The following is a 25,827-nucleotide window of genomic DNA, read 5'->3' on the forward strand; positions in this document are numbered from 1 at the left end:
CACCCAGAAAATTGGAGCTATTATTGCAAGAACTGTATTTGCTGAATGACTTTTGCATATAATGCGTGTATTCAGCTTGAACCCTGAAATGCCAAAGTCCCTCAGTTGAAAGGGTGGGAACTGTGGCACCTCGCCAATTACTTTTCTGGAAATAAATCACTGTGGGAGGATAATGACTGGTTGGCAAATGAATCCTAAAGGAACAAAGATGAGATCCCCGGTCTAAAGGAGCAAGGAAAGATGCGAAGTCTCTCTCGCGGACTACAACCACCATGCAGAACCGCGCCAGGACTGAATTAGCTGCTGCTTTGCACACCAGCCCTTGGTAAAGATGTCACAAAACCAGATAACGGAGTGGGGCCAGATCTCCTCCAGTCCCTCTCATCTTATTTTCAGGGACCACACCCTCAGGGAGGAGGGACTCTAAAGCGGGGGGTGGGGGGGGGTGGAGGCTAGCACAAGCCCCAGACCTGACCATCTATGGTCACAGAGAACACCAAGCAAACAGGAAGTAGGGCAAGAGGGCACAGTTTTTCTCCACCTTCCTAGCTTCGAGCTGAGGGAGCCCAGTGGGGCGGGCACGCCCAGACACCCAGGCTGGTCCACAGCACGATCGCTGGCCGCGCTCCCCACGCCCAGACGGACTCCTCAGGTCCACTAGAAACGCTGGCCAGACCTGTTGTTTCTTCATAGCAAAAGCAAGGAAATTGGGGTAGCACGCCCAGAGAGAGGCCAAGCTTGGCCTCGATAACCACAGAAAGTTGACGGCCTCCCGGGACCTGGTCCTCGGGGACTCCCTATAGCCCTTCCAAGACTCTTTCCGAACTACCCAGAAAGGAACCTGCCTTTGCCATTGACACAAAACTGACAGGAGGACCAGCCACTCATCCGTCTTCCTTCGCGGAGGAGGAGTTTAGCCAACGAGTTCGGCGCTTCATTGGCCCCGGGCTCAGGGGGCGGTGCTGGCACACAGTGTGGAGAGGCGTGGGCCGGCCTGTGCACGCGCGCGCACCCTCCCAACACCCTCACCCCACCCACCCACCGGGTCGCTCCCGCTTTGGAGGCGGGCCACTTTCCCCAGCGCCCACTGGGCTAGCCCAGGTCTCCCAAGCGTTGTGAATAAAGGCGGGATTACGAACCGGTGGAGGGGGCAGACGCCTCCTACTCGGGGGTCTAGTTTAGAGTTGGCTGGCGGTTCATTTCCGGTGGGGGAGCCGCGCCCAGTGAGGGCCCGGAAGTGGGTCGCGCGAAGATTGCTGGGCGGTTCTTGCCGGAAGTGGAGAGCGGTTGATCGCAGTCCTGAGGAGAGACAGAACTCTTAAGGTGAGGGGGCGCGGCTGAGTAGGGATGGGGGTCCCCTCCAGAACCCACCAGCTTCTGGCATTTTTAATAGCCTTCCTGGCCTACACGCGTTTGGTGAGCCCCGATAAAGAGCCGGGGCGGAGGCCTTCAGGCCGACCTGGACTCCTGGGCGCGGTCTTCTGAGGTGGAGTGGGGGTCACCAGCTGAGCCAGGAGGTACTGAGGAGGCCCTTCTATCCAGTTTTGCAGCGCCGTCCTTCAGCCTGAGTGCAGGCTTGTTTCCTAAGGCGTCCTGACTGAAAGGAACCTCTGAGACCTTAGCGTCTTCACTATACGCTACCTCGCTCCCATTGCACGGATGGGTAAATTCGTATCCGGAGACAAGGCTGCTGTACGATCCTGTAGTAAGAGAGAAAAAGAATCGAAATTATTCTTCCAGTTCCTTACATTATCAGCCTCAGATCGTCGCACGTTTATTTCCTTGTAACCTCTCTAGCTTGGGGTAGTCGAACGACCTGGGCCACCTGCTCCGTGGAATTTTTTACTTTTAAAAATTTAGAATTTGTTTAGAATGCCAGGGAGATGTGAAAAAGAGAAGCCAACCAGTCCCACATTTACATTCAGATATCTCTCCTACTACCAGTGTGTATTTCTTAGAATAGTTTAAGCTAGTTTTTTGGTGCTGGTGGCTACTTCCTGAACTGAAATCAGGTGGCTCAGGTTTGGTCTGGCTAAAGTATCTGTGGCTGTAGATAAATATCTTATTTAGCTTTTTTATAACATATCTTTTTAGTGGAGAGTTCTACTGTAATCACAGGATTAAATTCAGTATATAACAAGCTGTGTTTATTCTGTGCCAGCATTTTGCCGGGTTCAGTCTATGCAGCTTTAAACAAGCGAATTCCTGCCCTCACCAGCTAATAGTGTTTGCAGAGACATTCAAGAAGTAATTATAAACGTGATGAATGTTAGTAAAGAACAGGGTGTTAGAAAACTGTAACGGGGGTTCAGAAAAGTTTTGAAGGGTGAGTAGAGTAAGATCAGTGAAGAGATGCAAACATTTTATTTTTATTTATTTATTGTCTTTTTTGAGACAGTGTCTCACTATGCAGTTCAGGCTGGCCTTGAGTTCATTTTGTGCCAGGCTGGCCTCAAATATCCAGTGATCCCTGCTTCAGCCTTCCATGTGCTGGGACTACAGGTTTGCACCACCACACCCGGTTTAGATGCAAATATTTTAGAGGTAGTGTCAGAACTTTTGTCAATTTTTGTAAGGGTTGCTCTCTAAGTGTAATAGGTAGCCCAGCACATTCATCATTTACCATACATTTATTAGTTCTTGTGAGAGGAAAATACACTTGTTCTCATGGAGCTTACAGTATGTGAGTAGCAGACCATTTGCACTATTGTGAGTACAAAGGATGAGAGCATAGGAAATACTGCACCTAAACCATGAGTGCAGGAGGAAATGGAAGGCTGGATCTTCTAGGATTTACTTAGCCATATAGTGAGTCCAGAAAGAGGTTTTCCAGACAAAGAGGACCACAGGTGCAATAACTTAGAGACCTAGACATCTGAACTACCATGACTAGTTAGCCTAATTGGAATTTCAGTGTATGTGGCAAACTGGAGAAAATGAGAAGTGGTGGAGTCAAATATGCAGGACTTGTAAAGCATTTGGGTTTTACTTTATTTGCTGTACAGGTTCTCTGCAGGGGTTTGTGTAGGAAAATGTGATGAGATTTATATTTTAGAAGTTCACTCTGTCAAGTGGGAAGGAATAGATCCTAAAGAAGTAAATTACTTTTTGGTTTTCTGTGAAGCATCATGAGTCAAAAAGATTCATTTTGTTTAAAGAAGCAAATGCAAGGTATCATTGGAAGTTAAGCCCTTTGGCTTGAAATTTAATGCTGACGTTGGAAAGCTAAAGATACTTGAACTAGAACTTATCCATTCCTAGTGCTTATTTCCTTGAAATGGTATCATTAGTTTTACTAGTAACTTTGCTTCCATACCTATTATTTTATTGTTGTTTTTGGCTTTGGGGAAGGGTACTAGGGATTGAACTCACAACCTTGTGCTTGTCAGGCAGGTACTTTCGCTGCTGAGCTAAATCTCTGGCCCCATATCTATTACTTTAAATTTGTCTACCAGGACTAATCTTTTGAAGGTTCTTTACAATGAATCATTTTCATCTTATTACATTCATATTGGCAAAAGATGAAATCTAAACTTCTTTGTCCAACTTAAAAATTGTGCACACTCAAGCTTGGGGTGGTGATACATGTTTGTAATTGGTCTTGGGAAGCTGAGCTAGGATTTTCGAGACCAGCCTGGGCTACATACCATAGTGAGATCTGTGTCCAACAAATTAAAAACAACCACTATATGGGCCGGAGGTTTAGCTCAGCAGTGCAAGCACCTGCCTGGCAAGCACAAGGTCATGAGTTAGATCCCCAGTACCAAAAAAAAAAAAACCCCCACAAAAAAATTCTCCATCAAAACCAGACATGGTGATGCATGCTTGTAATCCCAGCACTAAGGAGGCTGAGGCAGGAAGTTCACTGTGAGTTCAAAGCCAGCCTGGGCTACACAGTGAGTTCACGGTCAGCCTGAACCATTTAATGACCCTGCCTCAAAAAAAGAGGACCCCCCCCCATTCTCCATCAGACCCTTGTCTTTTATTTAGTAGTTTCGTTTTGTTTTGTTTTCTTTCCTTATTCTAGTGCTGAGGATTGAGCGCTGGGCCTTCATGAATGTAAGCTGCCATTCAGCTATACCTGCAGCTCTACTCAGACCCTTTTTAGTTGATTTTCGCTTGATGGTACAGATTGACTTTCTAATTTTGATTAACATTTTATGCTCTTTGATTTTTTTGTTTTTGTTTGTGTGGTTTTTTGCTATGTACTTTGGGCTGGCCTTGAACTCTTTATATAGCCCAGACTGGCTTTGAAGTTGCAGTGATCTTCCTGTTTCAGCCTCCCAACTACTATAATTACAGATGTGTGTTACCTCACTGGCCCCTTTGTTTTTTGTTTTGTTTTGTTTTGTTTTTCTAAGACTGTTTCCTGCATCGTTTATCTCCTCAGTCACTGTCCAAAGGACTCTGAGAAGTTGTAGGAATATGCAGGCGCAGACACAAGGCCCAGCTTCTTCTCCAGAGTTGTGGAAAGGACTGTCCATCATGGGGCAAGATCCCTATGCTCCCCTATGCCACCTGGACAGAGCCCGGGGAGAGTGACCTCCCAGGGTATCCATGTTGGGATCACTGGACCCTTTGAAGTATTTTATTTTATTTTAGAGACAGGATCTCACTATGTAGTTCCGACTGACCTTGAACTCAGCTATGTAGTGTAGGCTGGCCTTGAACTCACGGTGATCCTCCTGCTTCAGTCCCCCAAATTCTGGGATTATAGATGTGTGCCACCATACCTGCCTCTTTATTTTTTGAGACTGAATTTTGCCTGTGTAGTTCATGCTGGCCTTGAATTTGGGGAAGTCCTGCTTGAGCCTCCCAAATGCAGAGATTACAGGCACCTGCTACCATGATTGGCTCTAGACTAGCATTTATTTGAACCATTTGCATTGCCCTTATTTTTATTACATTAAGTCATTACATTCTCAGCCTTGGCACAGTTAACATTTTGGGCTAGATAATTCTTTGTTGTAAGGTTGCCCTGTGCATAGGATTTATGTTTAACACCATATGTAGCTTTCATTCATTGCATGCTAGTAGCATTTCTTCAGTTCTGACTACCAAATGTCTTTATTTATTTATTTATTTATTTATTTTTTGGAGACAGGGTCTCACTATGTAGTCCAGACTGGCCTTGAATTTGCTTATTGGCCCACAAACTCGGTGATAATTCCTTCTCAGCCTCCCAAGTGCTTTATTTATAGGCATGCGCCACTATGCCCTGCTCAAAAATGTCTTTAGACAGTTGCCAGATGTCTCCTGGAAAACAGAATTGTCCCTGGTTAAGAGAAGCTGCATCAGAAAGGGCATAGCTATGATGGTACAGTTGCTTATCTCTTCAGCCTGATTATCTGAGGGCAGTCTCCATAGCTATACCTCGCACAGTATGTAGTACAGGATAAACAGTCAGTAATCGGCAGTGAATGAATCATTTGTTTTCATTGAGGCATCATGAGATTATTACATCTTCAAGGAATTCCTGGGTGGTCCTTAACTTGCCTCTCTTTTCCCTACCTTCCTAATTTCAGTTGGAATCTAGTGTCACTGATTGGCACTAGATGCAACCTTTGTGTTAGTTGACAGCATGAATTAGCAAATTTCTGTCTTCCCTCTATATGTATATGTATGTAGAAGCAGGTTTTATTCTTTTTAATTTTATTTAAAAGGAAAAAGAGAAAAAACAAAACAAAGTGGTTTTATTCTTTTTCATCCTGTCTGAATTTAGCTTGGTTGATTTTGGTGGTCAGGAACTCAATTCTTTTTAAATTGTATATACTTAAGAGTTGGTGTTCATACTTATTTTAATTGATAAATTTGTCGACATTTCATTGTCTTTGAATTAACCACATTTGCTGTGAAACTTATTTCTTTTGGATATACCACTATGTGAACATAATAAAAACAAGCAAAGGTCTAAAAATATTCCTCTGCTACAGTGCAGCCTTGTTTGCCTTCTATTACCAGACATGTGCCAAACTTTTCCATTTGGCTGGAAAATACTTGAAATGTGAACAAGCTTGCTATTTTTGTTTGAGGTGAGATTTTTTTGTTGTTTTCAGGTTTTTTTCCCCAGAGACCATAAAACTCCTATATTTAAGTTAATTACAGACTTAAGTATGACAGATCTTTTCACATCTTCAGTTATAGTTGTATCATGGCTAAGAACAAATGGCATACCTGAATCTCTTTACAATATGAGAGTAGAAAATGCTGTGCTATCACAGCAACTATCCGGGCTTAAGTCAGTCAGTACAGTTGTGCCTTATATAATATGAAGCATATGTGAGTTTAAGAGCTTCCTGAATGCACCTTGCAGTTGGTCTTCATAATTCTTTGAACTAAGGGAGATGTGAGCCTATGGCCACACAAAGTTACCTGTTTGCTGGGCCTAGACAATTGAAACAACTAGTTCTCAAGTCTGACTTGAGTTTATACACTATTACTCACTTTACTCCTGTATTTCAAGTAGAGCACTGGTGTAAAGAAGGAACAGGAGACAAACACTGATATTAGGTTGGATTCCTTCCCTCCCCAGGAGATAGGCCTTTCTCTTTTCATCTAAACCTCAGGTGGCAGTGACTCAGGCACTAAATGTCAATGGTTTCATCAGTGAAACCAAATGCTTAAGAAGAAACAATGGCTCTTGATTTGGGTTAGATTTAGATGACATTTTTAATGGGGCAGAGTAGTGCCTGCTCTTTGGTTTTTGGGTTAAACCAGCTAACATGTAAGTATCTCCTATTAGCATGTTTATATTTTGCTTTATGATCTGTTAGAACTTAATGATAAGAATTTCTATATTGTTTAGAGAACTAACAGATATATAATTTAGTGGTAGCTGAGAAGATATATCTAAGTGGAAATAGTTATTGATTGTTATTTCTATGTTAAAAGTTTTGTTTTTATTTAATTCTTGTGTTGGGTGTATTGGGTATGGAGTTCAGAATGTCTTGCACCCTACCAGGCGCTCTGCCGCTGAGTTACATCCCCCAGCTGTGTATGTTAATGAGAACAAAGGAGGAAGAAGGAAATTATTGAAGATCCAATCATCTTAATGTCACAAATGTTGTAAAATTCTGTGCTCTTCAAGTCTTTCCATAGGGCATTTATCTGTTCCCCCACAATTAGAAGTCTAGGATATATTGAGAGGGAAAGGAAGAGAGAAGTCTAGCATTGCAGTAAATACCTTAATGCTGCTTCGTGTGTAATTCTCCTGCATTAAGGTTTACTTAGTTAGGATAAAATCTTAGGAACAGGATTACAGAGTCAAGGCCAAGAGAAGTGTTTTAAAGCAGATCAGTTGAGTTATCATGGTATGCAGGCTGACTTTTCAGTTTTATTTAAGTGATGATTTAGAACAGTGATGGTGAATCTTGTAGAGACCAAGTGCCAAACTGCAACCCAGTGCCTACTTAGAGTTGAACCTTGATTCACAAACTTCATTCATTCTTCATTCTTCTTCATTTCTGGTAGCAAACTGATTTGGCCAAGAACTGAATCAACATTGAACCTAACAGTTGAATTTGATTCAAAGTTCAAAAAAAAATCAAGATATATCATGTACAGATATAAATTCTCAATAATGAATGTGATCATTATACCTAAACTTAAACTAGCAACATTATTTCCTGTTAGGTCAACATTGAACCTAGCCATTGAATTTGACTGGGCTGTCCTCCAATTCGGTTTGTGACCAGAATTATGGAAAGAATTAGTTTCTGAACCGAGGCACCTCTGTATTTATTGCAAAGTGCCAACACTACAAATGAATATCAACTTGAGGCCAGCCTCCTGAGAGCTGAATTATAAATGCTATAGGTTCAGCCACTGTTGACATTGAACCACTATGGGGACACAATAGGAAACATTTTAAGCATAACAGTTTCTTACTTAGGTAGAAATTTTTACTGCCAGCTTCATCACCTGTCAAGATTTGACAAGGACTTCAGGAATAAACTGGTTTTGTTAACTTCTGAATGACTTCCTTGAATAGGTGAAGGAATTGGGTTGTTAGAAAGACAAGAGTGAAGCAACTTTGGGAGGAATCTTCCAGCCAGTTTTGTTTTTTCTTCCTTGGTTTCAGATCACAAAAGAAATTGCTAGGGAATCAACATCATAGTTTCTTTTTACTCTGCGCAATAGCCGTTCTCATGACCTCGTATTCTTTGCCAGTAACTTGCAAACAAGTTACTATCTCCAGTCTTGACCATTTCCTAGGCTTTATTTTATTTCTAAATACTAGGCATTTTCGCTTGGAAACTTCATCTTCTCTTCAAACTCAGCTTGCCCCAAACTGACCTCATCTTGCCTAAATAAAATATGCATCTTGCCTAAATACTATAATGTTACTATTCTTTTTAAGCACCCTATACTTGCAACTCAAGAGTCATCTCTACCTCCCTTTTCTGAATGCTACTTCATTTTCAATCGCTACTACAAAGTTAGTACTTATTCTATTTAATTCATATTAGTTTTATGTGACCTCCACGGGCAGAACCAAAATGAGTGGGTGGAAGTGGCAGGGAGGCAGATTTGGTTCCATATAAGGAAGAACTTTTTAATACTTTGAGATGGCTGAATGGAATGGGCTGTCTCAGAAGTCTCAGGTTCTCCCATCACCGAAGGTGTTTGATCAGAGTCTCAGCGCTCGAGGGGCTGAGGTAGTAGGATCACCCTGAGTTTGAGTCCACCCTGGACTACATAGTGAGTTCAAGGCCAGCTTAAACTACATAGCAAGACCCTGTCATAAACAAAATGCTCAAAGGTCTGTTATGGTATCAGATGGTGTTTTCATACTGTGATTTCTAGAATTGCTCATAATCTTGAGAAACAGTGATTCTCCTTACTTAAATTCCCATAAAAGTAAGGAGACTATTTAATCCTTTTATATTCTACACACTTAATGCAAGTGTTGGTCACTTGATTGCCTAAATATGTTTGTGTATTAATAGATTGTTTTTATTTAGTTTCAGTATCTGATTAAACACCAAATATTTTCCTTGACCACCTAGTTTTACAGCTAGATGAGTAACAGCTTTCAATGTAACCCTGTAGACTAAAATTTTTATTTTTCCCCAAATCCCATTCTATTTATCAGACAAAACTTTTTTTGTTTTGTTTTGTTTTTTCTTCTTCTTGTCTTTTTGAGACAGGGTTCCACTATGTACTCTAGGCTGGCCTTGAACTCACTTTGTATCCCAGGCTGGCTTCAAACTCACAGCAGTCATCCTGTCTCAGCCTCCTGAGTGCTGGGATTACAGGCATGAGCCACCACGCCTGGCCAGACAATACTTTTAACACAATTCTTTGATCATTATCCTTGAGTGGCTAATTCCCTGTTGACTGTTAAATTACTTTAAACTGTGCTGTAGTGGAAATAAGTGCACAGTGTCATGGAAGCACATACTGGAAGTGCTTCTTGGGGAGGCTGTATCTTAGGCTGAGACTTTAATGACAGTAGGAATTCCAGAGGGGCCACATGACAGGGAAAGCAACTAAACAGAGTGGATAGAATGTAAAGGATCACAAGTGAGAGAAAGCATGACTGTTTCAGGAAAATTAAGTCCTGGGTATGGTAGTAAAGAATGTCTTAATTACATTTGTATTTGAGATACATCATTCTGGCTATAATATGGAGAATTGATGAAGAAAAGATGTATTACTGAATTAAGGGAAACTAGTTAGGAAATTAACTGCAGTTACCTAGGCAAGGTTTTGATGACCTAACTTTTTTTTCTTAACTTTTTATTAACTTTTTCTTAACTTTTAAATCAATCAGAATAAAAGCAAAGGGCATCTGTTAATGAAATGAAATGTGAAAGAGCCTCTGGGTTTTGATGATTCATTAGCTGTGGGGACTGAGAAAATAATTAATGTTGATGGAATCTTTATTTTCCATCACTGTGCCAAGAAATCTACATGGGTTTCTTTACTTATGCTGGACTGTGTACTTCATTGTCCCCATTATGTAGACAAGGAAACTAAAGCTCAGAAAGACCAATAACTATTTGTAGACACAGAGCCAATGAGTGTGATTATCCAAAACCCACGTTTATCTGATTTCTCCGAAGATAACGCTCATGAAGCCAGTAATCAGGAAACTTAGGCAGTAGAGTAAAACTGAACCAGAGTAGTCCTGAGTGGTGGTTTAGATACTTCAGTTTGACAACCAGGTAAACATGTTAGATGGAAACTGGATCTAAGATTTTTGAATCCCAGAAGAATGACCCGACCTGGATCTACTGCTTCATGAGTATTTAGTCTGGGACCACCAGCAAGTGGGCTGGGTGTTAGACTACAGCAACAGTAGTGGAAGGTTTTGGAGGGGTACATGTGACACCTGAAGAGTGAATGTATGTGTATGTGTTGTAGGGAGTAAGAAAAGGTATGTCTTTCAGTCCGTTCAATTCTGGACATTCTTCACTGATGTGAGCCTCACTCTAACCCCCGTGAAGATGAGGTACTTTTCTTCTATATTTAGTTAATGGTAGAATGAGATTAACTCAGAAGGGCAGCTGTATTATTGCTTTTCATTCTGCATAACTCAGGCAGGAGAAATACAGTTTGTTTAGTAATTAAGTAAGCAAAATAAGGGGGTCCAAATCTTCTAGAACTCTATTATTAACCTTGTCATAGTGGTGAATGTTCACAACCCTATACATCTAGTGCTGTGTCTCTTTGTTAGTGCTGGTCTTAACCTATAGTGTCTTTTGTGTATACAGGAACATACTAAAATAGAACTGAGTTCTGTTTATTTTAGGGGGGTAGTTTTGACAGCTTATTGAATTTCTTACCTTCTGCCCTGGATTTATAAAGTGTGGGTTATCAATCTGTCTCTGGCCAGTACCCAAAATGCAATAGGGTGGTAATTCAGATATCAGTTGATGGTGTCACAACATGAGAGAGAGTATATGGCTGCTTCTAGTTCCATTTGCAAGTGGAACTTAGATCTAGAGCCTTGTCACTTCTCTAAGCCAGGAAATAGAATAGTTGATTTGGTTCTCATGCTCATTTTTTGTTTTCCTTCATATTCTTGTAAACAACAATTTCTGGCAAGGAATGGGCCTAGAGAGACCTTACCTGTACACAGAAAAAAGTAGACAAGGATTATATTGTCTTGTGAGCTATTTATGTTTTCCATGGGGAGGACAATGTATTAAATTTCAATATTCTGGTATGTTGCCATTTGGGGAGAAATCATAATTGCTTTGATCATTTTAGGTAGCTTCAAGGGAGTTGAATTCATTCAGCTTTAGTTATCTAAATTAATGTTTTGATGAAATGAAACCTAAGTCAAGGCTTCAGTTGAAGTTTCATTGACAGATTTTCATAAGATCACTTAATAAAGTATTTGTGTGTAAATGCATTTGTAATATTTTACACTTAGTTGTATGCATGAGTGTCCATACATAGATTGCCTGGGTCACATTGAGTAAAGAGAAATTGTCTTAGACTGAATATAAATTAAGGAAACTTACATATCTAGCTATTAAGAGTAAATGCTGGTCTTCATTGGCACACACATGTGTAGGTAATTTACATTACTATTGGTAATCAGCTGTGTTTTACTTATAACATCTGCTACACAAGAGTTTCAATTCCACTGACTATGGTGAGCACAGGAGATGGAGTTAGTTCTGTACTGTGCCCTTACACAAAGTCAGCATATAAGTACCACATACTTACGTTATGAAAAATGTTGCTAAAAATTCATACTTAAAAAAAAATTTAGCCAGGCATAGTGGCACACACCTGTTATCCCAGCACTTGGGAAGCTAAGGCAGGAGCACTTGCTTTGAGTCAAGATCAGCCTGGGCTACATAATGAGTTCAAGGCTAGCCTGAACTGCATAGTGAGACTTTGCCTAAAAAAAACAATAAAACAACAAAAAGCAAAACAATTTTTTGGAGCCAGGTTACTACCTATCCAGGGCCTTTGGTATGGGCACCTTTCAGAACTTATCTCTGTGGAGTTTTGGAATACTGCTTCATAAACTCCATAAACTGTATAAATATTTGTTGAACATGTACTACTTGTCAGGTAGTGATCCTAATGATGGAGTATACTAAGAAATAAGTTCAATAAAGTCTTTTCTCTTTTGGAGCTGGCTTACTTTTTATGTATGTATGCTGGGGATTGAACCCAGGACCTTGCTCATCCTAGGCAGGTGCTTAGTCTCTGGGCTAGAATCCCTATCCTAGAGCATACTATCTATTAGACACTGAATGTGGCTCCTTGAGCTGAGTTAGGACTGGACTTGTGAAAGATCTGTAACCAGCTCTTTGGATTGTGTCTGCTGTCTTTTGTTACTGCATGTCCAGGTCCAACCCATCCTCATTTGAAGCCAAGCTCAGATGGCAGCTTCTTCATGGTATCTTTATCTGATCCTTCTAGCTGATACACTCTTCCCTTCTCTGAAACCTCATGCCACTCTATCTGCAACTTTATGTCATCTTAAACGATTTTTCTATTTGTTTTATAGGTGTTAGTATGTCTCTTAAGGCTCCCAGGTTAGACAGTAAGCTGTTTAGGGCAGGATAAATACCCTGCTCACCTTGATTGACACATTCTATATGTAGGCTGCAGGGTGTTATGGGAGAGAAACACACTGAACTTAAAGCTAGAAAAATTGAGTACTGGCTTCTCTAACTAGCTGTGTGACTATTAAAAAGTCATTTAATGTCATTGGAACTCAATTCTGCATCTTTAAAGAGTCTCAGCCTTCTATTTCTGAATAGTTCTGAGGAGACTTAACCTGATGAGGTCTATATGATTTTGCAAATTTGCTAGACTACTTTTCCATCTATTTTATTGTTAAATTATTATGTCCCATTGAATTGACATCCTCTTCACCCTGTGTAGGTACTGTGTAACATTAAAATAACAAGTAACATTTGATTTGTTTCAGCAGGCGGTTCATCATGGCCGACATGCAAAATCTGGTGGAAAGGTTGGAGAGGGCAGTGGGCCGCCTGGAGGCAGCGTCCCGGCCCTCTGACACATGCCGGGGGAATGGGTATGGAGTCGATCCTTCACAGGGTAAGCAGCCCATGGCCCAGCACGAAGCTTTGTGTCCTGTCTCAGCCCTCATGTCTGTAGAACAATTGGTTTTCTTCTTTGGAGCTGACTTCCTCAAACGTGTGGTCTAAGTAGTCTTTCTCCTATAAATTTTTACAGCTATGAACAGATAGGAGAGGAAGTGACTTGTGCAGGGAGGCCTGTGGTTGAGTTATTTTAACACAGGAGCTTCCTGCTTGTGTGATATTTCCTGTTCTTTCTTTAGCAGAGTGACTCCAGTTGAAGTCAAGTGACACTAAAATTGCCTATCTCCAAATGATGGCAAATCTACCATTTTTCCCAGGGGTTGATTGAAATATAGAAGGTTAAAACTAAATGAAACTTTGGAGGGTCATTTTGGTTTTATTTTATAATAGAGAAGATTAAACTCAGAGAGGAAAAGGCTTACATACCCAGTTAATGCTGGTGTTATTAGAACTAGAACCTGAGTTTCCTAACTCCCATTCCTTTTATCTTGTGTGCTATATGGTCCTTCCATTTTCACATGTCAGTGCACTTTAAAAGAATATTCCTCTAGTGAGGAACAGTGGTACGTGCCTATCATCCCTGCACTTTGGGAAGGTGAGGCAGGAGGATTGAAAGTTCGAGTCCTGATTGAGCAATTAAGCAAGACCTGTCTCAAATAAAAAGGGCTGGAGGTGTAGCTCAAATGTTCTGGCTGGGTTCACTCCCCAGTTCTGCACTTAAAAAAAGAAGAAAAAGGAAAACAAACGTCATTCTGATGTGACTGATACTTCCTGATATGTCTGTCTTCACCAGGAGCAGCTCCATATGTGGAAGCATTTGACTCACTGCTTGCAGGTCCTGTGGCAGAGTACTTGAAGATCAGTAAAGAGATCGGGGGAGATGTACAGAAACATGTAAGGATGTTGTGTGGTTTTTTTTTTACTCTTTTAATGGCTAGTGGTTTTCTGTAGCTCCCACTCCTTCTTGGTCTGAAAGCTCCTTTGGTAAACCAGGTGTGGTGGCTTTTATTCTGTAATGCCAGAATGCAGGAAGATCCCTGTGAGTTCAAGGCCAGCCTAAACTAACATAGTGAGATCCTGTCTCAAGGTGCTTTGGTTTTGCATTTGGGGTGGGGCGGGGCAGGCTCCTGACTCGTTTTTTACTTATGTTGAAAAGTTCAATCCAGGTACAGGAATGATTTATTATTTATTTTTTTCTAGACTCCTGCTTTTATTTATTTTTTTGTACTGAGAATCAAACTCGGGACCTTGTGCTTGCCACAAAGGTGCCGTATCACTGAGCTATATTCCCAGCCCAGGCCCCAAGAATATTACATATCCTGCGGAGTTTAGGAAAACTTGGTTGGTACATCAGATACTATATGGCTCTGTTCATCTTTGTGGTGAAGAATTTGCCACTAGTCCAACCCCAATGTGTTATATAACAAAGCCTAAGGTGGTCAGAGGAGTCACTATCATGACTTGGCAATTATAAAACTATGCTTGATATGCTAATGCGGGTTATTAGTTATTCTAATATGGATTATTTTCACATTTAGCCCACTGTAAGAGAGCAGGTAGGTCTTGACAGGTTCCTCTTTATCCACTTCCTTTCATGTAGAGCTTCCCACATTGTCACTGCTCCCACCTCCACCCATTCACGTGTGCATTTTATCTTTCTCTTTGGGATCCAGAACTTTCCTGCTAGTCCACTGAATGATTCTTTGTCAATGCTAACTGTGTTCAGTTGAACCCTGAGCCTTTCCTATGCTAACTATTGACTACCTGATCTTAGCTCCTAAGGAGTGGGATGGAACTTTGACCAGGATCATGAGGACTTGGCATTTTGACTTTATACAGTGCTACAGTCAGTGGTAAAATTTTTATTCATGTATCACGTTTATTTTTGAAAAATGCAAATGCAAATAAAAGATTGTCTTTCTTTGAATTTTTGTACTTTTTTTGTATTTGAAGTGCATATTTCTTCTTCTTTTTTTTTTTTTTTTTTTTTTTTTGTCTTTTTCCCTTTTATTGGTACTGGGGATCGAACTCACAACTGCCTGCTTGCAAGGCAGGTGCTTATGCCACTGAGCAAAATCCCCAGCCCCCAGTGCATGTTTCTTAAACTGTTGATCCTGACCCTCAGTAAGAAATAACATATTTGTAACTGAGATAAAAATTCCACAAAATAGGGCTGGGGATATAGCTCAGTGGCACAGTGCCCACCTGACAAGTGTGAGGTTGTGAGTTTGATTCCTGGTGCCAAAAAAAGTTACAAAATAGTGCTTCTATTACCTATATTGTACTCTTTTTTTTTTTTTTTTTTAACTTTAGGGGAAGGACATTTGAGACATGATTTTGCTAGCCAGCCAAGGCTAGCCTTGAGCTTGCTATCTAATGTAGACTGGCTTTAAATTCCTAATCCTCTTGCCTTAGCCCCAAGTGCTGGGATTACAGGTGTATGCTACCACACCTGGCTTTTTTCTTTTTATTTGGAAGTAATTTTAAACTGGTACACTGCATTCATACTTTTATTTTATTCTTTCTTTCAATAAAGTGCTGGTTATGGGCTCACTGAATTTATTTAATTATGCACATGATCCAGCATTTGAGAAATAGCTTTACCCTAAGTAAATACTTTGAGAATTTTAGACATAAATTTAGTCCTTTGCCTGTACTCCTTCCTCCAGTTTTGAGGAAAGTTGTGGGTTTTTTTTTTTTGGGGGGGGTGGTTAGTGATAAAAAAATATAAGAAAAATATAAATACTCAGAGCATGTTAGAAACACTGCATATAGAAATGTTGCCAATCCGACTTCACTTGAGGTTAGCCCTCATGATCTTCCTTTCCAACTCCAGCTACATATTCATGATTAGTTCCAGGAGGAACAGTGGACTAGGTGATTGTGGTATCATCTCTGGAATCTGGAATACATGAGGAAAACACCATGAAGGGCCTGGATACTACGAGAATACATGGAAATGGAGGTTTCAGGTTATTCTTATCAGGACCTCTCCAGTTGTAATGTGTCATTGATAGCAGATTCTTCTCTCCCATAGGCAGAGATGGTCCACACAGGTCTGAAGTTGGAGCGAGCTCTCCTGGCTATAGCTTCTCAGTGCCAGCAGCCAGCCGGTGTAAGTTTACTACTAGTTGGGTTTAGTTTTGGTTTGATGCAAATCAAATCAAGCTTTCCTTACTCCTAATGTAAAGTTTTATGCTGTTAAGAGTTGAAAAATTAAACTAGAGAAAATTTAGATTTTTCTCAAAAGATTTATAGGTGTATGGCTATAATCCCAGCACTTGGGTTGCTGAGGCAAAAGGATCACCATGAGTTCAAGGCCAGCCTGAGTTACACAGTGAGTCCCTGCCTCAAAAAACAAAACAAAATAAAAAAATCAAAATACAAGATATTAGCTTTGTTTCTTTTATATTTGACTTTGGTAGGCATAGCAGAGTAATTAAGCAGCCTTTCTGCTAATGTTGTATTGAAAACTGTTTATAGCTTGGCATGCCAAAACAATGTAAAGATAATGAAAGATAATTTGAATGTATTAAAACTTAGTGTTTTAATCTGTCCTGAATGATTAAAGTGTTTTATCTAAATCTTTTCTCTAATTCACACTTTCTGCAACAAATCAAGCAGCTGAGACACCGTTACATTTTTCTTGCTTTAGACCAGGGCTTGACAAATCTCAGACTCTAGGCCAAATACAATCTGCCACTCATTTTTGTAGATGAAAGGATTTTTTTGGTTGGTTTTGTATTTGTTTTGTGGTAGATATCTATGCTATCTGGTTCTATTAGGGTAAAACTTGGCAGATTCCTAGTTAGGCTGTTTTCATGCTAAGACCTGAAGATTGAGATATGCAGGAAACTAGATTTTGTAGGAAAAATAAACACAAGATTCATCTGTTTTGCTGAGCTGCCTAAAAGGCCAGGCCCTCTAATTACATTTGCTTCATCAGATCTCTGCTCAGCAGCTGTTACATGGCTAACAATGCATTAAGGGCTATGATGATGACAGAGGAGAACTAAGACAAAGCCCTTGCCTTTAAAAAATGAATGAGAGAAAAAAAAAAAGAATTAATGAGAAATGAAAGCATATTCACATGGGTTCATTAATAGTTTGTGCTGCTGTGTGGAAACATACCAAAATTGGTTGACAATAAATGTTCTAGGAAGCTGGTGTGACTGGAGATGGAGTATGCTCTTCCTTATTAGCATTTGGATAGAAGGATAAAGATAAAAACATCATAAATAGAAGCATAGGTATACACTATTATCCTATTAGTGGGACAGCTAAGAGACAAGTGGCTGAAACAATAGGATTTTGTGGTATAACTGGAATGTGGGTCCTGAGTTTGAAGAATCACAAACTCCTATCTGAGGAGCTGAAAGTTTATGCAGAGGAAAGAGAAAGCAGTAATTTAGCTATATGAATCAGGGCAGGGTGAGAACAAAGTTAGTTTCTGTGCTTACTTTAGTCCACAAATAATTCTTGCCTTAAGGATCATAGCTGACCAACATTCACAGTTTTTATGGAAAGTCTAACCTGAGTATCTTTCTGCCTCTTTTCCTAGAATAAGCTTTCTGATTTATTGGCACCCATCTCAGAGCAGATCCAAGAAGTGATAAACTTTCGGGAGAAAAACCGGGGCAGCAAGTTGTTCAATCACCTGTCAGCTGTCAGTGAAAGCATCCAGGCCTTGGGTTGGGTGGCAATGGTGAGCAGCAGATTCCAGGGGAGGGGATGATATAGAGGGATGGAGATTGCATTGAGCAGGCTAAGTCACAAATTGTGTCTTTCTCTCAGGCTCCTGCACCTGGCCCCTATGTGAAAGAAATGAATGATGCGGCCATGTTTTATACAAACAGAGTCCTCAAGGAGTACAAAGATGTGTAAGTATATCCTTTCCTAACTAATTTTCCTTGGAGTAGCTCTTTGGGGTTTTGGGATTTTTGGTGGTTGTCTGATCTCAGGACTACTTTCTAGAAAGCCTGGTGGATATTGGCTCACAGAAGCTGCATTCACAAACAGGAAATATTTCTGTTTCCACTTCTCCTTTTTCTTCTGTGGTTGGTAGAGGCCTTTTTAGTTTTCTTAATCTTTATCCTTCCTGGCTTATAAGGTTTAGGGGGAGGTGTGTGAACTAATGCCTTTTAGTTTGCCTGTTTATGCAAGATTTTGTTCCACTGTTGAGTTTCCCACTGGTGACATGGCAAAAAGTGCAGTAGAACTGACTAGAAGATTACCCCAGCTGTTCTTGCATTCAGATAAAGTGAAAGATAAGCTGCCTAGCCACTGTTGGAAGGCTTTGTATGTCTAACTACAGACATACCAGTCCTAACTGACTTCTCCATTGCTGATTTTGAACTGGAGCAACTGCAGGCAGCAGTTAGCTGTATAAACATGGAGCCTCTTCCTTCCCACCAGTACTGGTCAACCAGCATTGGTTGAGTAACTACTCTGTGGAAGAAGTAAGCCTACAGGGGCTGGGGATTTAGCTCAGTGGCATAAGCACCTGCCTGGCAAGTGCAAAGTCGTGAGATTGATCCCTCTGCCAAAATAAGCCTTCAGCTGGGCATGGTAGCACATGGCTCTAATCCAGGATTTGGGAGGGTGAGGCAGGAGGGTTGCCATAAGTTTGAGGCCAGCCAGGGCTATAATAGTAAGTTCAAGGGCAACCTGAATTACATAGTGAGACCCTGTCTCAAAAAACTGGAAAGAAAAAAAAAAAGGAAATAAGCCTTCATTTGTGTGTGATACATGTAATAGAACACCAGGTAATTCTCTGATGCTTCTAGCAAGCTGGAATTAAGCGCCACAATATTTGAAGTTATCCAATTATTTTACATTAGAGAAAAATAGGTCTCATACTAGATAACCTCATATTGTCTGCCTAATACATACAGAACTAGAACCATATGCTGTTTATATAATTTAATGTTCATCGTTACTTCCTAACGGGAAGTTTTAATTTGAGAGGGAAGATACACATTTTGACATAAGGCATTTGGGTTTTTTGTAGTCCTTTGACTTCCATAGTGATGCTTAAGAGCTGTCAGCTCTGTTGTGACATCATGTACAATATTTCTTAGTTTTATGGAATAGGTTCTGCCTCAAAACTTACTCTAACAAAACAATTTTGCTCCTAAAAATAGCTTGAGCCAGGCATGGTGGCATACACCTATCCCAGCTCTGTGAAAGGTGATCACAAGTTTGAGCCCAAACATAACAATTTAGTAAGATCTTGTCTCAAAAAATAAAAGGCTGGGAGAGCCAGATATTGTGGTGCATGTGTATAATCTCAGCACTTAGGAAGCTGAATCAGGAGGATCAGTGTAAGTTCAAGGCCACTCTGGGTTGCAGTTAGTTCAAGACCAATCTAAACTATCTGGCAAGACCCTGTCTCAAAATAAGGGATAGGAGTTCTTGGAAGGCAGCTTAGTGCAAAGGCCTATCAATAACATTTAAACAAACACAAAATAGCTTGAGAAACCCTGCTATAAGAGATGAAAAAGTTTATCCAGGGTCCCTGTCGTGATGGAGTTTGGTCTACTTAGGGTAATAGAATAGGGTTTTTGTTTTAACCTCAATAATGATAGAAAATCTGCCACTGAACAGAGCCTAAGAAATGCCACAGGCAGGAAGATGTGAGCCTACAGCAGGAAGGGTTCTGGGATCACTGTTGTACTTTGATTGTCTGAGACGTATTCTTTAATTTTCCTAGGGATAAGAAGCACGTGGACTGGGTGAAAGCTTACCTGAGTATATGGACAGAACTGCAGGTTTATATTAAGGAGTTCCACACCACTGGCCTGGCCTGGAGCAAAACGGTTAGTGAGTGCTTCCTGCCTGCCCTCCTCTCCTTGTCTCTGCAGAATGGGTTCTACAGGTTTCTTAGAATTTAGAACCAAGGCATAGGAAGAAATACAGTTGAGGGTAGAAAGGAAAGAAAAAAAGAAGAGAGTAAAGAAAGCAAGGGTCAGAGAAGCGGGAATACAAATCCCAATCAGTTTCAACAAACATGGATCAGGACAATTATTGGTGGCTGCTAGAGGGGAGTAACAGATGAATGAGTTACAGTGAGATTGGAAGGATGGGCACAGCCTAACAAAGTAAATGTAGAGATTGGTCATCTCTGGCTCCATAAAAAGGAGATGGTTGGAGATTTTTTTTTTTTTTTTTAGGAGAAAAGGCTGGAAGAAAAGGAGACAGACTTTTGGACTCCATGTTTGAGTATGTTGATAATGATCAGATTTACTTTACTGTGTAAGGAGCAGGGTCAGAGCTCATGCTCATCAGACAATGAAAGTGCTCATGGTGTTAGAGGCTGGTAGAAAGCATTTGCAAAGCTAAAGCAAGTAATTGACTTAATGAAGTCAGAGGAGTTAAAAGCCTCAAAGGAGACTGAATAGACAATCTGAAATGGTAATGTCTTTCACAGAAATAGGGACAAAGGTAGCCATACAGGTAGAGGAGCAGGCAAGACATGATGAAATCGGTTTTGAACTTGTTGAATCTGAGGTATTGGTAACTTAAGGGAAGTTAAGGAAAAGTAGATTTTTGGAAATACGGCTTTAGAGCTGGAATTGGGGACAAAGGAAAAATGTGAAGATTTGAGAGCAAAGAGTTGGATCTCTGCAAATGGCTGAGAAGAAATAAGAACAAGTTAAGTATGGGTAGGGCACTTTACTCATTGTCTCTGGGGCTACAGATAGCACTCTGTACATGGGACACATATAGGACCCTACTAGGAATGATTCAGAGCAGTGATGGCCAAACCCCTTAGAGCCTTCAATGATAGAAACAGCGGCACACATACCATAGGTTCACCACCACTGCCATAGATGGTGAGAGAGATGACTGTTGGCTCTACCTACTGTTCCAGGGGCCTGTGGCAAGAGAACTGAGTGGACTGCCATCTGGACCCTCTGCTGGATCAGGTCCTCCTCCCCCTCCCCCAGGTCCTCCTCCTCCTCCAGTTGCCACCAGTTCAGGCTCTGATGACTCTGCTTCCCGTTCAGCACTGTTTGCGCAGATTAATCAGGGAGAGAGCATTACACATGGTGAGTACTTTGGCATAAGCAGTTGTTACAGCAAGTTGTTTGGACTGGACCTCCTCAGCCAGACACAACAGCTAGCATGTAACCACAACGCTGACTTTCATGCGGCAGGTTTCATTTTGAGCATCAGTTTACTTCAAGTTACCAAAGGGGTAGCTGAGGTAGAAATTGAAAATGGTTAACAATTGGTGGAAGTCCTGTCTTCCATGGAAAAGGGACTTACTAAGTGGTATACATATGTAGAGTACATTCTTACATCAAGCCCCAGTGCTGATCATTTTCCCAAGCGCTGTCTCCATGATCCCACATGGTGTCTCTGGGAAGACCCTGTGGGAGGAAGCAGACCTGCTCGGAGGAGGCACATTAGTCATATAGGAAATTTGCGTAAGAGTGATGTAATGTTAATATAGACAACCTTAATATGGAGGAAATTAAATTGTACAGCCCTCTTCTAGGGATCTACTCATAAATATATCTACAACATGTTTTTTTGTTCTTTTCTCCAGTATCTGGGATTGAACCTGGGCCTCCACACTGAGCTTTGTCACCAGCACTTTTTTTGTTGTTACAGGGAATTGAACTCAAGACCTTGCGCTTGTCAGCCAGGCACTTATGCCACCGAGCTATATTCCAAGCCCTTGTTTTCTGAGACAGGGTCTTCCTAAGTCACTAAAATCCTCAGGCTTGGCTGGAATTTGCAGCCCTCTTCAGCATCACCTCCTCAGCCTCCCAGAGTACTGGGGTTACAGGCATGCATCAGTTGCCCCCACACTCAAAATTTTATGGTGTTGTTATAGTAGCTTAAAAAAGAATGTAATAACCAAAATATTCAACAGTGAAGGAAGTAGCTATTACATATCTTTTTGATAGGATATTGTGCAGCCATTACATTTTTTTTCTATGAAGGACTATGAACATCATCTATTTAAATGGCATCTACCTCAGCAACTAGCTAAGCAGTAGATCCAGCTAAGCTGAGGAAGTTGGATCTCATTGTCTTCTCTAGCAGCTACCAGGCCCTCCATAAATGGTCACATCCCCATCCACCCTATCCCCAGGAAGAAAATAAACTACCACCACAAGCAATCCTGGAGCTGAAAAGTTTATTTAGTATAGTTATAGTGAACACACATTACACACTGGGCCCTGTTCAAGTAACATAAAGGATATTGTGGAATCATCCCTTAAAAGAAAGAAACAAGAAAGATATTTAGAAACTAGGTGAATATGAGAATATTTTTATTAAGTATTAGAGTTTTTCAAGTACCAACACTAATTGAGGTTGGGGAGAGAGCTCACTGTGGGTGAGTTTTTTTAACCAAAAATTTTTTGCTATAATATTTTTCCTCCTCTGTTGCTCTAAAAACTACATAAATATTTTGAGTATATACTCTTTTCTGGTACATACCTTTCTAGATCTTTTTTGTGCATTAGCTTATCCATTCTCTTCCTCCTATCCATACTCCAACACAGACATGTTTTTTATTGTTGTTGTTGTTGGTTTGGTTTGGTTTTTTTGGTACCAGGAATCAACTCAGGACCTTGTGCTTGCCAGGCCGCATTTCTGCCACTGAAATATGTTGCCAGCCCTATTCTTTTATTTTTTAAATAAGTCAGTGGACTGGAGATACATGTTAGTGGCAAAGCACCTGCCTGGCAAGTGCAAGGTCCTGAATTTGATCCCCAGTAAAGATAGAACAAAACAAAACACAATGTATCTAACCTGGGGGAGAAGAGAAATTATAAAAGTAATTCTCCAAAGTGGCTTGCAAGGGAATATTTTAAAGGTTCTTGTTTTTGCTTTGAATTTTCTGCTGCTGATCTGTTTATGATAGTCAGAATTGGTAATTGCCTCAGCCTTGGTACGAAGCACAGGAACAAGGTAGCTGTTGTTCTTACAGCCCTGAAGCATGTATCTGATGATATGAAGACTCACAAGAACCCTGCCCTGAAGGCTCAGAGTGGTCCAGTACGCAGTGGCCCCAAACCATTCTCTGCACCTAAACCCCAAACCAGTTCATCCCCCAGACCAGCCACAAAGAAGGAGCCTGCTCTACTTGAACTGGAGGGCAAGAAGTGGAGAGTGGTGAGTTAAAAGTACCTGGACTGGAGGAAGGAATGGGGACATGGGGTTGAAATGGTTCAGACAAGTAAGTGCAGGCTTCTGGCAAGAAAAACATTGGGGATAACTTACAATCTTGTTGGTTTGTGCTTTGTGATAATAAGCTGTTTCTTTTAACAGGAAAACCAGGAGAATATTTCCAACCTGGTGATTGAGAACACAGAGTTGAAACAGGTGGCTTACATATTCAAGTGTGTCAACACAACATTGCAAATCAAGGGCAAAATTAACTCCATTATAGTAGGTAAGCCTTAGTTGCCATCCTAGGCAGGTTCTGCCCAGAGCCTGAGAGGGCTAGTCTTCTTAAAGAGTCTTAAATATGTTACTCTCCTTTAAAGTCATATTGTTGACCTGTTTCCTTTCTTCTCCTAGATAACTGTAAGAAACTTGGTCTGGTATTCGATGATGTGGTGGGCATTGTGGAGATAATCAATAGTAGAGATGTCAAAGTTCAGGTAACTTGATATCTTGGCTCATTCTTTGGGTCCCTGAGGAATTAATTGAAAGAGACTGGGCAGACCCACAGGTGTTTGATAGGAGTCTGATTCTACGAAGTCGGCAAGCTGATCTGCTTTGGATATGGCAGAAGAAGAGTTGGTTCTTTAAGAGAACTCTTCCCAGCACCATCCCAACCTGCCCATATTCAGTATCTGTTGTGTGCCTGAGAGCTTTTCATGTTGTCTCACATGAATCATGTGAGACAGTGAAAACTTGTACTGCAACTTACTGTCTTCCCCACTAGCTGGAATTCAGTTTTTTTATTTTTTCTCTGCAGGTAATGGGTAAAGTGCCAACCATTTCCATTAATAAAACAGATGGCTGCCACGTTTACCTGAGCAAGAATTCCCTGGATTGTGAGATAGTCAGTGCCAAATCTTCTGAGATGAACGTCCTCATACCTACAGAAGGTGGCGATTTTGTAAGTTTCTTAGTTTTTTGCACTGGAAAAAGCTATTTGGTGTATATTTAATGCTTATTAGGTAAAACCTGACAATGCATGTAGAAAGCAGAAGTACTGTATGGAAAAGCGCTTAGGATAGCAAAAATAAAAATAAAATGAGCACCCCAGCCAGGTCTGGTGATACATGCCTGTAATTGTAGCACTCAGGAGGCTGAGGCAGGATTGTAAGGTTAGCCCAGCATGGACTGCATAAGTTTGAGACCAGCCTAAGTGACCTAGTGGAACCCTGTCTCCAAAAACCAAACAAGAAAAAGGAATGCAAGTCCTAGTACCCTGTGTGGCAGAAACTCTTAAAATCTGTACATGGCCCCAGAGCAGTCTGCTAAGGTCACAGGTCAGATTGGCTTGTTCACCTCATTTGATCCGACCCTGCTTGCTCTCAGGGTTGGGTAGAAATAAGCATTAAAAAAAATGTGTGCTTCAGTGCCCCACCTTACTGTCCAGCTGATTTCAACCTATTATCGCTTCTTTATTTACAGAATGAGTTTCCAGTTCCTGAGCAGTTTAAGACCCTATGGAATGGGCAGAAGTTGGTCACTACAGTGACAGAAATTGCAGGATAAGCAAAGTGCCAGTGGATCCTTTGCCCTCTCCCTTCACACCATGGGATAAATCTATCAAGACGGTTCTTTTTTACATTTCCTCTACCTTTCTGCTCTTAAACTGCTTCTCTGCTCTGAGAAGCCCAGCTACCTGCCTTCACTGAAATATACCTCAGGCTGAGATTGGGGTGGGATCGCAGGTCAGCTCATCTGCAGGAAGGTGCCTCTTCTCCACATCAGTGCAGCCACACCACAGTCTGCCCCTAAGGAACTGCAGACCTGGACTTTGTGCATTCTAGCTTTCAGTATTTGGGGGTTATTTGACCAACAGTCCTTTGGGAAGAGTAAGACAGTCCAAGGAACTAACAGATTAGAATGTGTGTACTCACCTTTTTCTAACAATGAACATGGAGGTAGTAAAAGCTAGTGTGATTCCAATGCGTTGTAACCAAATTAATTTTTCAAGGTTGGCAAGTGAGGCAAGGGTTATACTGGACCAAAGGTTGAAGCCTGGCTGCCTAGCATTCCAAGCTCATATGTTTCCTACAAGCATTTCTGCACTCCATCCTGGGTCTGACTCAACCTTGAGATTGCTGGTACTACCATACTGCAGCAGCAGTGCCCTCATCCAGAGCAGTTCAAGGAGTCCAAGACCCTTTCTCTCTCTGGGATTCCTATGCAATACCTTCCAACAGAAACGATTTTAAAAGAGGAAAAAAAAGAACATGCCATTCCAAGGGTCCAGCATTCTTCCACCTCCCTGCTAGGTGCCTGTCATCTCCTTTTGCCTATCACATTAAACAGTTTAGGGCTTTTGTCCAGGCATCTGACAGAGGAATAAACCATCACTACAGGCTGGTTTTAGGTCTTGATTTATGTAAGAACCTTGCTCAGCATTGCTAATGTTTCAGTTTTCCCTGGTAGGACAGTTATCAAAATATGCAACCTTTTTTGGTGGGAAGAGAGATTGTCCTGTGATTTCTACCCATTTTCTGAGGCCTGTGGAAATAAACCTTTATGTACTTAAAAGTTATACAGAAAATAGAATAAAGTTAATACCAAACTTGTTTTGTTATTTACCTGTTTTTTTATACAACACTGTAAAAATACTGAA

The 25,827-nt window shown here is 41.0% G+C and overlaps 1 protein-coding gene, 1 long non-coding RNA gene and 1 other non-coding gene across 4 annotated transcripts in view; 1 reads left to right on the forward strand and 2 right to left on the reverse strand.

The window, feature by feature from the left end:
* The window catches only part of LOC134473022 (uncharacterized), a 65,813-nt gene extending 64,596 nt beyond the window's left edge, over positions 1-1,217 (reverse strand). The window contains exon 1 of the long non-coding RNA XR_010043106.1: positions 1,140-1,217. This is a non-coding gene — a long non-coding RNA (uncharacterized LOC134473022). The remainder of the gene's footprint in view (positions 1-1,139) is intronic.
* Positions 1,032-25,776, forward strand: Cap1 (cyclase associated actin cytoskeleton regulatory protein 1). 2 transcript variants are annotated; one of them, XM_003462275.5, is made up of 13 exons: positions 1,032-1,323; positions 12,908-13,035; positions 13,834-13,934; positions 16,078-16,155; positions 17,602-17,745; positions 17,835-17,920; positions 19,753-19,858; positions 20,914-21,091; positions 22,990-23,174; positions 23,331-23,454; positions 23,583-23,665; positions 23,986-24,129; positions 24,651-25,776. In XM_003462275.5, the coding sequence occupies exons 2-13, from the start codon at positions 12,918-12,920 to the stop codon at positions 24,732-24,734; spliced, it is 1,431 nt and encodes a 476-aa protein (XP_003462323.1). In that variant the 5' UTR covers positions 1,032-1,323; positions 12,908-12,917; the 3' UTR covers positions 24,735-25,776. The 2 variants fall into 2 exon arrangements, with proteins under 2 accessions (XP_003462323.1, XP_005000170.1); XM_005000113.4 differs by having other exon boundaries at positions 1,171-1,323; positions 12,905-13,035.
* LOC111754154 (small nucleolar RNA SNORA73 family) lies at positions 4,361-4,564 on the reverse strand. Its single transcript, XR_002788863.1, has one exon. It is a non-coding gene; the product is annotated as a small nucleolar RNA SNORA73 family (small nucleolar RNA).
* Positions 25,777-25,827: the final 51 nt, after the last annotated feature.

The sequence above is a fragment of the Cavia porcellus genome, unplaced genomic scaffold, assembly GCF_034190915.1.
Source record: "Cavia porcellus strain 051 isolate PalLab524CR breed Dunkin Hartley unplaced genomic scaffold, mCavPor4.1 scaffold_25, whole genome shotgun sequence".
Taxonomy (NCBI): domain Eukaryota; kingdom Metazoa; phylum Chordata; class Mammalia; order Rodentia; family Caviidae; genus Cavia; species Cavia porcellus.

Coding starts and splice junctions, on each gene's coding strand:
- Cap1 (XM_003462275.5), top strand. CDS start 12,918: ATGGCCGACATGCAAAATCTGGTGGAAAGGTTGGAGAGGGCAGTGGGC. Junction 13,036..13,833: donor TGGAGTCGATCCTTCACAGG/GTAAGCAGCCCA, acceptor TGTCTTCACCAG/GAGCAGCTCCATATGTGGAA. Junction 16,156..17,601: donor AGTGCCAGCAGCCAGCCGGT/GTAAGTTTACTA, acceptor CTCTTTTCCTAG/AATAAGCTTTCTGATTTATT.